Consider the following 16,389-nt stretch of genomic DNA (forward strand, 5'->3'; position numbering starts at 1 on the left):
CCAACTTAAACCTGTGTTAAAAACCGTTACCACATGACTGTAGCAAACCTGGCAGAGGGTGTGGTGAACTAACACCACAGCGATCCATAATCATACCTCTATAGTAGGTAGTATTCCATGCAATGTTCGTTGTAAATTTTATGATTTATTTAATTAGATAATTCAATACATTTTACTTCAAACTAATGAAATGGCACAGATCAACCTCTGCACAGGTCAATGTTCAAGACTTGGATTTGACGTATCTGATCAAAACACGAGCAAATTTGATAATTCAGTCAACTTCTGACACAGAATCAAAGAGACTTGCTAATAATAAAATTATAATGCTTGAAGTCAAGTATCTCTAATTTTGAGACACTCCGTTGATTTTCATCAGTGCAACGCTATTCCTCTTTGAAAAGATTTGATTTCAACAGAGAAACGCCTTCAGCTAGACATACAATCCGGTCGCACACTACATACACACTTCCTTTTGATTTCTCAACAGCAGTTGCTGCTGAGTAAAAAGGTTAGAAAAGACACTTCACATTATTACCAGTTTATGTACCCAAAGACTTATGAAGATGGAAATAAAAATGGGAAACTTTTCACATTAAACTCTTCAGAACAACCACGAGTAAGCTGATCGCGAGCTCCAATGGAGAGTGGACGCTACTCGAAGAACCCGAGCAGGGACGGCTGCTGCGCACCGTCCTCCGCTCACTGCCGAACGGCTTCCTCGCTCCGTGAAGAAAACGGGAGAGGGGTGCTTCTTAACTCACTTTTTGACCTAAAAATCGTTGTAAAGAGACAAACACTAAATTGGAAAGTGATTCACCTCATCTACAGGTATTCATCAAGATAAGAAAAGCCGGTTTAGTCCGATAACTCGATTTTTTCATTTTTTTTTTTTTTTAAAAAAAAAACTCATATTAGCATGCAGTTTAAAAAGCAAAAACCTTTGGCCATGCGTTGTGACTTTAAAGTCACGTGGCACAGGAAGAAGCCCCGTTGCAAATCGTTACTGAACTTTCGGGGCATTTTCTCAATGTTCCAAATATCAGAATTTTTTTAAAAAAAATACCTTCACAATTAGCAGACCTCCAACTTGTAGAAACTGAATTAAAAAAAAAAAAAAATCATGCAACAATAGGGTGGCCCAATTATACACAGGAAAATTTATTTTGCAAATTTTTTTGGTCTTACCCCCTAGAACTGTTCCATTTGATCAAAAAACACTCTCTGCCAAGTTTCAGCCAAATCGGATAATATTAACCCGTGCCGACAGAGCCATCTTTTTTATATGAGATTTTACATTGAAAAACACTTTTTTCCAGAAAAATCCATTTTTCGAAAAATGTATAATTTCTAGAAAAAATCTGAGGTCATATTCGGCTTTAGCAGGAAAAATTGAGTAGGAAAACATGTATTGGACACTTCAAAAAAAATTTTTACCCCTCGTTAGAGCGGCGAAACAACTGAAACATCTAGAAACCGCTAAAAGTGGGTAAAATGACGGTGATAAATCCCAAATAATTACGTACGTCTGCATCCGAAAACGAAGCTCTACATATGGTAGGTGTTTCATAGGTACTTTTTTACGCTGAGTCCGAAAACGCTATCCGTTTTCCTCTATCCCATCAGGATTTTCTGGAAAATCGATTTTCTTGGATAAAAAGAGGGTTTTCTGGGGAAAACTCAATTTTCAGGAAATAAACCTCAACATGTGACGGATGTTTCTTATGTATTTTTCAACGCTGAGTCCGAAAATGATGTCAAAGTTGCTCCATTACATCGAGATTTTCCTGAAAATCGATTTTCTTGTATAAAAAGAGGGTTTTCTGGGGAAAACTTAATTTTTAGGAAATGAACGATCGACTTGTAATAGATGTTTCTTATGTGTTTTTTAACGGTGAATTCGAAAATCATAACCGTTTCCCTCTATTCCACCAGGAGTTTCTGAGAGACAAAATTTTTCCTGTAAAAAGGTAATTTTCCAGGAAAAACTCGGTACCCTGGAAAACTTGTGAATTTCGAGGATAAAAAAAGGTCATTTCTTAACTCAGTTGCAAAAAAACATAAGAACACAAATTGTTTACTCCTGAATAAAACCTATGCCTATTAGTGTTGTATGTATTTTTATGGAACGTGGAGAAAAAGTGAGCAAAATTGAGTAAATTTGACAGTTTATTAAATATTTCGGAAAATTACCTTTTTCACGGGAAAAATTTAGTCCCTCAAAAACTCCTGGTGGAATAGAGGGAAACGGTTATGATTTTCGAATTCACCGTTAAAAAACACATAAGATACATCTGTCACATGTTGAGGTTTATTTCCTGAAAATTGAGTTTTCCCCGGAAAACCCTCTTTTTATCCAAGAAAATCGATTTTCCAGAAAATCCTGATGGAATAGAGGAAAATGGATAGCGTTTTCGGACTCAGCGTAAAAAAGTACCAATGAAACACCTACCATATGTTGAGCTTCGTTTTCGGATGCAGACGTACGTAATTATTTGGGATTTATCACCGTCATTTTACCCTCTTTTAGCGGTTTCTAGATGTTTCAGATGTTTTGCCGCTCTAACGAGGGGTAAAAAATTTTTTTGAAGTGTCCAATACATGTTTTCTTACTCAATTTTTCCTGCTAAAGCCGAATATAACCTCAGATTTTTTCTAGAAATTACACATTTTTCGAAAAATGGATTTTTCTGGAAAAAAGTGTTTTTCAATGTAAAATCCCATTTAAAAAAGATGGCTCTGTCGGCACGGGTTAATATTATCCGATTTGGCTGAAACTTGGCAGAGAGTGTTTTTTGATAAAATGGAACAGTTCTAGGGGGTAAGACCAAAAAAATTTCAACATTGCCAAATTTGGGCCACCCTAATGCAACAACCCCATTTCCATTACAATTACTGCTTAAGGTTCAACGCATTACTCAAGTTTAATTTGTTTACTTTTCTGCATTTTTACGCAGGTTGATAAGTGCATCTTGTAAAGTTTGAATGTTTTGGGAACTAGATAATGCTTACAGATGTGAAAGAGCAATCCGATTTCTGGCACGCTCTAGTTTCTTCTTCTGTTTCTTTTCAGAATCATCAGTTTCTCCTGAAAAAGAGAGAAAGTTAGAGAACAATGTAATCTTGAATCGTTGCTTAAAAATAAGTTTTTTGGCTGTAACCATGAAGTTTCAAAATTATTTTTCTTTTCATATATTTTAAAGCAAAGATCCATTAAGACAATTTGCAGCTAGGCGCGTGAATTTTGGCAGGTACACCCACAAATAAGTTGGAAATACAAAAAAGTCGAGACCCTAGTTCCACCGGCCCTTTACCTATGGAATTAACTGCCATTTTCGAAATAGCAGACCATTTACTCAACTCCAGCTGACCGACCCCATTTCTTAATGGTTCTCAGATTTTCTCAGGAAAGTTACCGCCAGGATAGTGAAATTAGACCTAAGTATACATGAATTTGTTCATACGTATAAAATATGTAATGCAAAAATAGCATATGGAGTAACATATTTCAATTTATAAGGTGGTACTTTTCCTCAAACATAGCGCCAAGATATTGTAAAATAATGATGAAACAACTGCAAATGTGCAAGGCTTACAAGGCAGTACACTTCATTTAGCACATGCGATGGGCAGTGTGATCCAAGATGAATTCTGAAATGTATCTAAATCAAATATCTTTCCTGACCCAAGATGTAAGGGTTTGTTATGCAGTTTTACATTTATTTTGAAGAGGAAGAATATCGTTTTGAGTGCGCCGAACAAAGTATAAAAATTGAAGCTATATTTTTGGCTAATTTTGGCGCAGAAACCAAAAGTATAGTTTCACCTGCCAGAAATGTGGTTGAATGAACCATACCTCTGGCTGTAGCAACCGCACCTCCTGCTGCCACCAAAATTAGCCAGAAGCTTATGTATTTGAAATTATCACATTTCTCTTTCCACATAATGCTTCTATTATCCATAGAATAATCTTTTCCCATCGAAGTTTAAACAATTTTAATGCTGATATATATATTTTGTTTTCTTTTAAATTTTGATTTTGAGCATTTAAAATTGTCCATTGACACTGTCTATTTGATGTTTCTTGTGTGGACGAATTCAACCATAATCAGCCCAACTGCCTTTCAACTTGCCTAATTGGCTCTCTTGTTTCATGTTCACCACAGAAAATTAGGAAAGAAATCGTACCAAAGCTTTCTGCAACTGTTCACTAACCTTTAAAGGAGATATTCACAATATTTCAAATCAGAATATTCCATAGCTTTCTAATAGAAAAATAGAACACTAGAGCCATTTTAGAAAGTCTAATTCATTTACCCTGATTCTATGCAAACTCCTCCATTTAACCATACGATTTCAAGAAAAAAAGTTTGAACTGTTCTTCATCCAACTTAACTGCTCCAACATCGTAAACTTTGAGGCCTTCGAGCGACTTCTGGATTTTTGAATGTCGAGCTGGAATTTTTTTTGGTAAGTATGTTTTTTCATGAGATGGATCCAATTGAAGACGTGCCGTCATAACATTTTGGACTTTCCCCAAATAAGGTCCTGATCCTATCTCACACACTGGAGGGCACTACAGAGAAGCAATGGAGAATTGATTGCGAATCACTCGACTTTCCCAAAATAAGCCACACCCTAGATTGGGATACACTGCTCTCTCCCTCTCCCCGCCTGCCCATCATAGACAGGGTTGCCACAGAATAAAGAAAATAAAATTCCGTGACACATTTTGGTAGAATTCTCTGACAATTGAAAATGTGACGGATGGTTAAGAAGGCATAGTTGAAAATAGTTTTCAGGCAAAAGGAGGGGTTGCGATTTGGGCCAAAATCGGGCTCTCCACAGAATTGAGAAATTTTTGGATATATGGCAGTAGACGATGCATATTTGACAGAAATAATCGAGTTTCGCCAATTTTCACGTATTTTGACTGCGAAACAGGGGCCTAAACATGGCTCTGAAGGCGAAAATAGCTGAAATTTCGCGTGTTTCGCGGTTCTACCTCAGATTTGGACCTGGGCCCAAATGCGACGGGTGATGAGCTTCAAATATGGTGTCAAGGACACATAGACACGTAACATACTTGAATATGATTAACCGTCGCCTTTGGGCCCAGGTCCAAATCTGACGTAGAACCGTAGAAAACATGGATTTTCAGCTACTTCAGGCTAAAAAGTTGAAGAAGTTCGATTTTGAAGTTGGGCCCAAAGGCGACGGTTGATCATATTCAAGTATGTTACGTGTCTAGGTGTCCTTGACACCATATTCGAAGCTCATCACCCGTTGCCTTTGGGCCCAGGTCCAAATCTGAGGTAGAACCGCGAAAAACGCGAATATTCAGCTATTTTCGCCTTTGGAGCCATGTTTAGGCCCCTATTTCGCAGCCGAAAAACGTGAGTATCGGCAAAACTCTATTATTTCTGTCAAATATGCACCGTCAACTGCCATATAGGGTCAGTGGACCCCCTATGGACCCTTTAAGCACTTTTTTAGAGGAAAAAAATCATTTACTGGATGGTTTAATTGTAGATGACTTTGAATAGCCAATTTTATCTTTAAGAATGCATGTAAATAACATCCCATTCGCCTGATTTGAATTTGGTCAATTAGGTTTTTTATAATGCAACAATTTCCAAATTAACTTGAAATTCACCCCCTATGGACACTTTGCGCCAACACCACCGAAGTTCACCAAACAACCTGAAAATCGCGTCAGCTGTTCTCTGGGATCAGCTGAATGATGAGAAAATTTTCATTTCATGATTGATTATGTTGTCACCTTGTTTTTTAACCTAAAACTACTAAGGGTCCATAGGGGGTCCCGTGTCCATAGGGGGTCCACTGACCCTATCCAAAAATTTCTCAATTCCGTGGAGGGGCCGATTTTGGCCCAAATCGCAACCCCTCCTTTGTTGTTCGAAACCTCAAACCCATTCTAGAAAGCAAATGAAGGTGTTTTAAAAAATTTTCCCTGACTTTTTAAAATTCCCTGACATTTCCCGGTTTTCCCTGACTGGGGCAACCCTGCATGGAGTTCCACCACATTCCGTTTTCACGGCGCAGGTGCAGATCGCACAGTTTACGTGATTCTATGTTTTCTCATCTTGAACAAAAAACAATGATTATTCCCGATTTTCGGCTGTAAATTTATCGTTTATAGTAAATTTCAGCATGCAACAGTAAAAAAAAAACCTTCTGATCCGAAGGAACAGCTCAGAAAATGTTGTGCTGATTGGTTAACTCCTTCAATTTCTGCCTCTTAAAGATTTTGTAACTAGAGGTGTCTGATTTTGGGAGAGTGGATCAAACAGGTAGAAAGTTTACCTTGTATCATTAGTGGTAGGCCCCAGAATTATTGTTTACCTCAGTGCAAAAAAGTATGAAAATGGAGTTACAGATAAACTTACCATCTGAGCTTCTCGTTGATGGCCGCCTCTTACCCCTTGTAAGGCAAACATTCGGACTAATTGGACTAAAAATTAAGTCTTTGGCTGGAGGTTGAGGTTGTGAGACATTGCCAATATCATTTAAAACATTTGCTGATCCTGGTGAAGGTGTCTTCTTTTTGCCGGTCAAAATTTTATCAGTTTTCATTTTTAGGTCTCGCACTTGATTTGGGTCCACTTTTTTTGTGCGCAACACTTTTACAGTCTCCTCAACGACGGGCATTACATTCTCCTTTATTGTATTTGAGCGGAGCCTGAAATAATGGAAAATACAGATGAAGAAATCATGAATACAGAACAGGGGTCCATCAGACCATGCTCTCATTCAAAAACTATTGGAGGTGGAAAAAATGCAATTAAAGGCAGATTGGGCATATACTCAACTTTAATTTATGTCCAAGATTCACTTAAGTTGGCCAAAGAGGAGGCTGAAATGCTCTTGAGTCAGGAAACTTTTTGATTGGGTTTTGAGCCTATTCATTACAGACTCTTAAACTGTTCCTTTATAATCATAATCTTGATGAGAAACATCTTTACATTTATCTCCTTAAAAAATCACTGACTTTCATTAGCCAAGAAGGATTTTCCAAGAGATGAGAAGGTAGAGTTGTGATTTCATTCGAATCTCTACCAAGAGTTCAATGATGCAGGGATTCTTATACTGGTGAGATTGACTTCAGCCAGAGAGTTAGTCATTCGGTCGTTCTATCAAACATTGTCCTCTGTCAGGAAAATCTTTTGGTATTTGGCCAAAAAAGATTTTCCATGAGATGAGAAGGTACAGTGATGATTTATTTGAATCTCTGTCAATATTTCAATGATGGAGGGGGGTTCTCATACAGGGTGTCTAGCAATTTTCAAAACTCAAATTCCCTGACAAAAACGGCCGAAAAACGGGGGGAAAATTTTTAATTCTCTGACAGACAGAAAAAATAATTTCCTGACATTTCCATTAAAAAAAAGGAAAAATATTCCAAATTTGTCGACATGGTTGAACTGATCTATCAACATTGTCTTCAGTCAGCAACATCTTTACATTTATCTTTTTCAAAAATCACTGACTTTCTTTGGCCAAGAAGGATTTTCCATGAATAAGAAGGTAGAGTGATTTCATTAGAATCTTTATCAAGATTTCAATGATGCAGGAGTTCTCATAATGGTGAAATTGACTTCAACAAGGAGAGTTGTTCATTCTGTCTTTTAACAGGGTGTTTAGTATTTTTTAATTTTGAAAAATCCTGATTTTTCCTGATATTTTATTAAAAAAATTCCTGATTTTTTCATTTTGAAAATTCCTGATTCTTTCATTTTGAAAATTCCTGATTTTTTCATTTTGAAAATTCCTGATTTTTTCATTTTGAAAATTCCTGATTTTTTCATTTTGAAAATTCCTGATATTTTCCTGGTTTTTCTCGTAAAAACTATATTTATTGCATAAATGCATGCGGAAACTAAATTTTCTGATGAAGTTCTTATGATAAGAAACAAGTCTGCCAACTGTCAATAGATTCAATTATGTGGTGTCCTTGCAAGTATGTCCCACAAAATGGAAACAAATTGAAAATAACTTCAAAACTTTGATAAAAATAAAGATTTGCCGGAGTAAGGGCCACATTAAAAAAAAAAAAAGGATTTTAACTATTTCAAATAAAATACAGGCGCAGAAGATGGACAGAAAATTTTAATTTCGCAAAGACGGCGACACTGCGATGAGGCCTTCACTATACGACACAAGCGCTATGGGTGAGAAATTATCGGCGACAAAGAACGGCACGACGACTCCTGGCACGGTAGGTAAAAAGCAGTAAGATTTCTCCGCTGAGGAGATTCGCGTAAAAAAAATTCCTGATAAAACGTCCGATTATTCCGTTTTCCTGATCGGCCAAAATTCCTGATATTTTTCGGTTTTTCCTGCTGCTAGACACCCTGTTCTATCAACATTTCCTTCTGTCAATAAAAAGTTGTTATCAGGTTAAAAAAACATGTTTTTTCTTGCAATGCAATGTCACATTGGTTTTTAAACTTTCTTCATCTTGGTTGCCAAGCTCTGAGGGATAGCGGGAAAATTAGCTTCTTTGGCATCCTATGGGCTCTTTGCAAACTTCAGCAAGAGCAAAGAAGAAAGTTGTTTCTGAAAATGGCTCAATAAGCATGACGAGCACGACGCAAAAGTCTGAGATACACTCGTAACTTCACAATCTGCTTAAGAAATGTGTGTTTTTAGCTTCCTGCTTCAAAAACAATACTAAAGCAGAGGTAAACGTTTTGTAAGACGTTCGGCTCCATCCAATCCTTGTACACCAGGATGCTGCTCAATATTCAACATGGCTGACGCTTCCTTGTGCGAATCGAGAGGAGGCACTCTTATGGTCTTTATCAGTGCAAGGAAAATATTAATACAAGCACACTGGTTGATAAAATCCCACCGGGTTACGTGTTTTTTCGCAGGTTGGCGTCGACCATGTTGAATATTTGTAACATCCTGATGTGCACGGGTTGGATGGAACTACTCCGCTTACGAAATGTTCACCTGTGCCACAGTGTTGTTTTTGAAGTGGGAAGCTTGAAAAAACGTATTCTTTTTACACAGATTAAGAAAGTTAGGGGTTTATTTCAGACTTTCCTGATACGATCATTGTTATTTTTGAGCCATAATCAACAAGAAACAACTCTTTTTTCTGCTCTAACTGAAATTTGCATAAGACCTATTGGATGATTTCCATGATCTTAGGCTCAAAGGTGTAGCAGAATAAACTACCCCCCCCCCCTCCAATTAAATTGGCTTTTCGCCATATTTACCAAGTATCCTGATTACTTTTCCTCTGAAGACTTAAGAAGGAACAACTGCCGACTCTTTATAAAATCTTCCAGGGGAAAGTAAGCATATTTTAGGGAAAAATAGTGGAGAGCCAATGTAATTTAGGAAAGACTATGAGCTTACTGCACATTCGAGCTAAATTTCATCAAACTCAAACGAACAGGATGCTGAACTGGTCAACAGTTGTTGCCTCTTTTCGGGGAAGGTTGATTAAAAGGAGGTTGGTACAATCACCCATTTCGGCGCCATGTTGATGGCGTACTAGTGGGACCTTGAGTAGCGCAGAGTTTGAATTGACGCGTACGGTGCGAGTTGCGCTCAAGCAGACTGATGATTAATGACAATTTCTTTCTTACCCATTGTTTATTGTAACAAAGTAGAAAAAATTACACCCATATTAAACAATTTTTTTAAGTGTTTTATTATTAGGTACCACAAGATTTTAAATTGCATCTTAAAAAGCCTCAACATTTTTGGGGAGTCATTATCCCCATAATTATGGGTCAACAGGAGTCACGTGGCACATCAACAAAAAGGTGTAGATCTCTTCTCTTAGTATGCTTTTAGATGTTGAAAATCGAATAATTTGGACCCCTACAAAAAGCCCCTCCTCCCGGATTTTGAATTTAATTGTCTAAACCCTTTCAGGAGGTCCTAAAAACATGATTTTGGGTAATTTTTACCTCCTGACCCCAACCGCCCTCCCCCCAGCCCCGAAAAACACATTTTTTGGGGAATTTGGGGGTATTTTCACGTTTTATTTCATATCTCACGAGTTTTTCGATGAAAATTCACCAAATACACATCAGACCAATCAGATTCTTGGGTAAAAAAAAATCAAATTTATCGCACCATATTTAGACCGCTAAAAGAATTCGTAAAAATCATAAATTTCCAATTTTTCCAGATTTTAGCGATCTTAAAAAAAATTAGAACGCATAAATTTTTTGTTTTTGCTTTAAAATGTAACCAAATTACCGGTATAAAGGGAAAATCAGCAAAATCGCACGATGTGGCCTCTTTGAAGTGGAAAAAAGAGCATTATAAAATAGGCGAGATAAATTTCAATATTTTTCTCCTAAAGTACTCTAAAAAGTGTGTTGCCTCCAAAAATTTCAAAGCCATAGCAACATTTTGAATCTCGCCTATTTTATAATGCTCTTTTTTCCACTTCAAAGAGGCCACATCGTGCGATTTTGCTGATTTTCCCTTTATACCGGTAATTTGCATGTTAACCCTGAAATACCTTTAAATCGACTTGTTTTCCAGCAGCTGAACAGAATTTTTTTCTTTTTGGTAGACACTCTACTTCCAGAATCTGAAGAATTTTTGCTTTTGACTTTTCAAAAAATTTTAACTCCTTCAGGTAAACCGTGCCGGAAGAATGTTATGAACAATCATCGACGAAATCGCACGATGTGGCCTCTTTGAAGTGGAAAAAAGGGCATTTTAAAATAGGCGAGATAAATTTCATTATTTTTCTCCTAAAGTACTCTAAAAAGTGTGTTGCCTCCAAAAATTTCAAAGCCGTAGCAACATTTTGAAGGGAGGGAAAAAATTCTCGAAATAACGGAAAAACGCGTGTTCGCGCGCCACGCTCGCATGCTGCTCGCTACTTTAGGCTCTTTGAGGCGCGTTTCAAAATATTTTTTCCCCATTTTCATTTTTTCCCTGATATTTTCCCATCAAATGGAACCATTTGCAGGGTCCCGCACTCTAAATTTCCGTTAAGTCAGAAATAAGGGCTACCCTGCGCGAGTAACCTCTTCTGAAATAGCAATGTTCACCATTTTGGCGCCAAAAACCGGTAATTACGATGAGCGCAAAGACTCGATTGACTTGAAACCTTTTCTGATGATACTAGGGCACGCTTCTTGAAACATTGGAACCAAAATTAGTGATTTTATTGTTTTTATCTTGATAGCGTGCGAGTAAACCGTTGCCAAAATAGCCATTTTGACAGTTTTGGCGCCAAAAAAACCATTTTTTCAGTGGGAGCCACCATACTTAAATGCTTGAATTTTTTTGGGGGGGAACAACTGGGTATATTACCTTCATTTTAAGGCAAAAACAAAAAATTTATGCGTTCTAATTTTTTTTAAAATCCCTAAAATCTGGAAAAATTGGAAATTTACAATTTTTACGAATTCTTTCAGCGGTCTAAATATGGTGTGATAAGAATCTGATTGGTCTTATGTGTAATAGGTGAATTTCCATCGAAAAACTCGTGGGATATGAAATAAAACGTGAAAATACCCCCAAATTCCCCGAAAAATGTGTTTTTCAGGGCTGGGGGGGGGGGGGCGGCGGTTGGGGTCAGGAGGTAAAAATTGCCCAAAATCATGTTTTTAGGACCTCCTGAAAGGGTTTAGACCATTAAATTCAAAATCCGGGAGGAGGGGCATTTTGGTGCCTTTACCCAAGGATACCCTTAGCTCCAAAAATGCAGTAAAATGCCTTGTAACTCCATAAATTGGAGGTTTGAGGGGGAAAAAGTATAGAACAAAAATTTCTTGTTTTTGGCCATAAACTTTGATTTCGAAGTCAAAACATACTCTACCTATTTGAAATATGCAAAAAAGGGGGGGGGGGGTGCGGCTTATTTTTGTCATGTCGGAAAATCGACGATGTCCGGGTGGCAATCGGTGTTATCTATGAAAATATCAGGCTGTATTAAATTTGAGCCAATTTGAAGCTTTTTTAGCTGATGCTCAAACGGATCAAAACTAAGGGGCCAAATTACATTGGTTTAAATGGGCGGAAAACGCCTGATCTGCGAAAATGCGTTTTTTGGATCTAAAATATGCTTAAATGAAGAAAACCTGACCAGCTCTTAGAGAGGCCTCTAGGAGCCCATTTGAAACGAGAAAATCACACTTTAGACCTATGGGTGGGAACAGGAGGGTCACGGCGTTGCCGGTTTTGAGGCGCCGCGCCCTCAGCGAAGTGATCGCATTTGAGACTATCTGATCAAACTCAAAATAAGTAAGTGTTCCGAAGTTAAAGAGGCAATTGTATCTCACAACTTGATGAGAAATAATGTATAATAGTTGTTTTAGCCCTTGAGAACTATACTTGGCCCTTTACAATGTTGCCTCCCGTACTATTCCTCGAGCCTGGAACGAAATTGGTGTATATTTTATCTTGCACGCAGGTAATCCCCCCTACCCTCACCCATGGGTCCTCTGAATGGGCTCCTAGATGCCTCTCTGAGAGCTGGTCAGGTTTTCTTCATTTAAGCATTTTAGATCCGAAAAACGCATTTTCGTAGATCAGGCGTTTTTCCGCCCATTTAAACCAATGTAATTTTGCCCCGTAGTTTTGATCCCTTTCAGCATCAGCTAAAAAAGCTTCAAAGTGTATTTTCCGAAGGAAAAATACACTATTTTTTCATAGATAGCACCGATTGCCACCCGGACCTCGTCGATTTTCCGACATGACGAAAATAAGCTGCACCCTACGGTATCCATCTTAAAATCATCCCAAAATGGAGTTTCGGGGGGCTGAAAGTATTTTCATTGCATTTTGTGGGGTTGATTGACACTTGAAAATTTTCGTCCCGAAGCTCAATTCTCGGCCGTTACCGAGAAAATGGTTGTGGACGGATGCTCTGGAACACCACAAATAGCATATCATAACAAGCAGTTTGAACTGCGCGCCAAATCGAGGTCCCACTAGTACGTCACCAATATGGCTAGATGTACCAAGCTCCTTTTAATCAACCTTGCGTTTTGGGTTTTAGATGAGATAAGTAAGATTGAGAACTTGAAATTTGAAACTGATGAAGGCTTATCAACTCAAAGGTAAAGGCAGACAGACGAACACTTTTTCCTCCCTCTTTGTCATGGATCCTTTGTCATTTTCTTTTGAAACCAAAGTAAAGCCCTAAAATCTATGAGCTTCCTGAACAGAAACAGCGGCTGAAGCTACTCTGCGCCACTAGCATGATGAATACATTTATAATAGTTGTAATGTTGCTTACACTCGTTTGTTCACAGAAGAATTATGTGTTTTGCAATGATGCGTCTTCAGCTCTGCAAATTTGGGAGGGACTGGAATAGTTAAAGGCCGCATCACTTTGGCGTTCAGTGACCGAAACTGGGGACGAAACAAACAAATAAAACAATCAATGGAGAAGATTTTAGCTCACATATGCAAGAAGTCCTTCAGAATCCTCAATTTTAGTAAAAAAAAAAATACCGGAGATGAAAATCAGATTTTAATCGTTTTCTCTTCTAGAAAAATTCTGTGTTTTCCTGATTACATTTCGCTGGTTTATATCATTTTTCAAACTTTCATTGTTTTTAATATTCTCAGACTCTTACATACCTTTCTTTCCTCTTATTAGAAAAAAACTCTCGTCCCTGTTTTCAAGGTGACTGAGTGTTGAAAATATTAAACACACATACTGGCACACCCTTACACATACACATACTGGGCCGGCACAAACTTCTAACACAAAGCGAACAGGCTTGCACCGGGTCAAAGAATAAGAAAAATTCAAGTTTTACAAACTTGTCAGCACGTGTAGAAATTGCAGTCTTGTTGGCAGTAGAGCATGCGGCCAACAGGATCTAACCTCCACTACGGCTGCAGCTCTAGAATTGAGAAATTAGAGAGGCTTTGGTTTTTTATTCTCAATTTCAGAGCTGCAGCTATCCATAGTACAGGCTGAATCCTGTGAGCTGCATGCTCTATTGCCATCAAGAGGTGCACTGTTATGTGCTGACAAGTTTCTTGGTTGAAAATCCCTGAAAACGATCATTTCGTGGCTTTACAAGTAGCTCTTGGTATAAATGGAGGAAAACTTCTTCTGACACCTCTGCATTTAACGACTGAACTAATTGTTGAATCATTACAGCAATAGAGGACAGTGTGCCTAAAAGGTACAATTATAATGCTAGAATGAATGCAACGAGTCATTAAGTGAGACATTTTCAAAACTCTCAAGTTTCAGTCTGAAGAAATAATCCTGTATTAATTTAAGTTTAGTAACACAAGGAATTATCATTAGATGGAATACCTGAAATTGGTGCTTTCTAACAGGATTGTGAGTTTTCTTTGAGTCATCGTAAACTTTGAAGTAAGGAGAACCTATGTTATGAGTGACAACTCCAACTTTGAAAGCTGGTTTCTTCTGATTTTTTTCAGCATCCAATTTTCTTTTTCTTTCTTCCTTCCATTTCAAAAGCCCTTGTATTCTGTCATCAGCTGCTTTTGTTTCTAATGCAAGCTTCTCCGCTTCTGCAATAACTGTGGCAAAAATAAAAAAGACGTTCATAAATCACAATAAATATTAGAAGTTCATGTGTTGACAAAGGAAACTATGTTGATAAACAGTCTGCAGGTCAAAACATGAAAACAGGCAGAAGGGAGATGCAGTAAAGAAAGCAGTTACATCCATTGATTAAGGATTAAATCAAACTAGGATTGTTGCCAAAGGAAACTGTTCAGGATTCATTAGAGACAAAATTCCTGATGCCCAACAGTCGGCATTCTTCAACTCCATGAGAATCACTAGATGACTTGCAGTTACGTACATGAAAGTCAAATTTTTTCACTTAACGCTCAACAGTCTCTAGGAGGTTGCTTAAATCATTTAGCTCCTTTCAGTTAATAGAGGAACTGAAAATATGGGTAAGTTAACTTTTACACCTATGAGCTCAGTGAAATGGCCCCCTATACACGAGGTAAATTTTAGGAGTGTCATTTCTATCCCCCACTCAGTTAGGTGTAGTGAATTGCTTTATGAGAGATATTATCAGCTATTCTTGCAAAAAATTTTGATACACTTCTTGTAAAAATCCGCCATCTTCAAATGACTGTTGTGCCATCAAATCACCGCAACATTTTACTATTCTAGAACTCTATGCTTCTGCTTTAGAGTGATGCAGTACCTAGACTCTCAATTGGACATCATTTTGCAATTAGGAACTATACATTCAAGCCCAGTTTAAAAACAACGTATGTGCCATTAGTTTCCCTGCGCACATACATGTTTTTCCAGAAGAGCTAGAATTTATAGTTCCAAATTGCAAAATGCAGTCCAATTATCCGACACGATTATGGGGGCAAATATTGCACAAATGAGTACTTAGATTTTTGTACCTTTTTTTCCCAATGAAATGACTAAATAATATGATTGGGGGGAAAAATGGGCCAGACATGTGATTTCTGGCTACAGAGCCAAAAATGTCATTTTCTTAGTCTTTTTTCCGTGGTTTCAGCTGTCCAAAATCTTCCTCGTCTGACAACACTAACCGTTACATTGTATCAGATAATTGAGAGAACCTATACTGTTCAGGGTGAGTGTTGACATGCACTTGATGCAATCACCAAATGCAGCAAACGGTGCTCTTTGAAACAATTTTGAAAAAAGTAGAGGGCTGTGCCATTCTCAGAGCTGGTTGCAGAGAAAAACACAGTTCAGGGCACTTTAAAGGTGCAATTTGATGGCTGAAGTTAGAAAAAATGTATATTTCCGACTGTAACATTGCTACGCTCTATTCATTATATATTTTTTCAAAAGTGAGCTAACCAACAGCTTTTCTTGGAATTTTCAATGTTCTTTCAAAAATATTCACGAAATAATTCCAAAAGAATATTTTGTACCGTTATGTATCGGCTGAAAGATTAAAAGATTAACATAGATGTGTGAATGTTGCAATGAAGGCGTGCATGCTTTTACCAACATTAGCCATCAATTTTCGATCAGAGGAGCACAATATTGCAGTTGGAGAGTGTTGGCAATGTACATTCTCTCTATGGATTAAATCCCAACTTGCACTTGTTTACCTTGCTTAACTTCGTCACAGACTAAGGTGCTGGAAAATAAAGCAGCAACTGAACAAAACTAAAATGAATCACAAAAATGTTATTGCTTCCCAGCTACCTCCATCATTTCTATAGATAGTCAAAATGATCAGATTCATGTGGTACCCAACAGTTCTGGAATTAGGTTTCAGGGTGATTTCATGATATTAGAAATAGCTGAAATGAGCAACACCTTAAAAACAACAGTGCACCAATTTCAACAAAATTCCAATATTTCATTGTGACAGTATTTCCCTAATTTCCTTTTTTCAGCTTTGAAATTAACAATTTTGATTTGGCATCAAATTG

At 37.6% G+C, this 16,389-nt stretch overlaps 1 protein-coding gene across 2 annotated transcripts in view; it reads right to left on the reverse strand.

Annotated features, from left to right (window-relative positions):
• The window catches only part of mars (guanylate kinase-associated family member mars), a 42,457-nt gene that overhangs the window by 23,871 nt on the left and 2,197 nt on the right, over positions 1-16,389 (reverse strand). For both annotated transcript variants that reach the window (XM_019049848.2, XM_072296510.1), the window contains exons 2-5: positions 14,291-14,520; positions 13,250-13,365; positions 6,411-6,703; positions 3,013-3,088 (exon numbers count right to left, since the gene is read on the reverse strand). In XM_019049848.2, coding sequence (XP_018905393.1) covers positions 3,013-3,088; positions 6,411-6,703; positions 13,250-13,365; positions 14,291-14,520 — 715 coding nt within the window. The remainder of the gene's footprint in view (positions 1-3,012; positions 3,089-6,410; positions 6,704-13,249; positions 13,366-14,290; positions 14,521-16,389) is intronic.

The sequence above is a fragment of the Bemisia tabaci genome, chromosome 2 (assembly GCF_918797505.1).
Source record: "Bemisia tabaci chromosome 2, PGI_BMITA_v3".
NCBI classification, from domain to species: Eukaryota; Metazoa; Arthropoda; class Insecta; order Hemiptera; family Aleyrodidae; genus Bemisia; species Bemisia tabaci.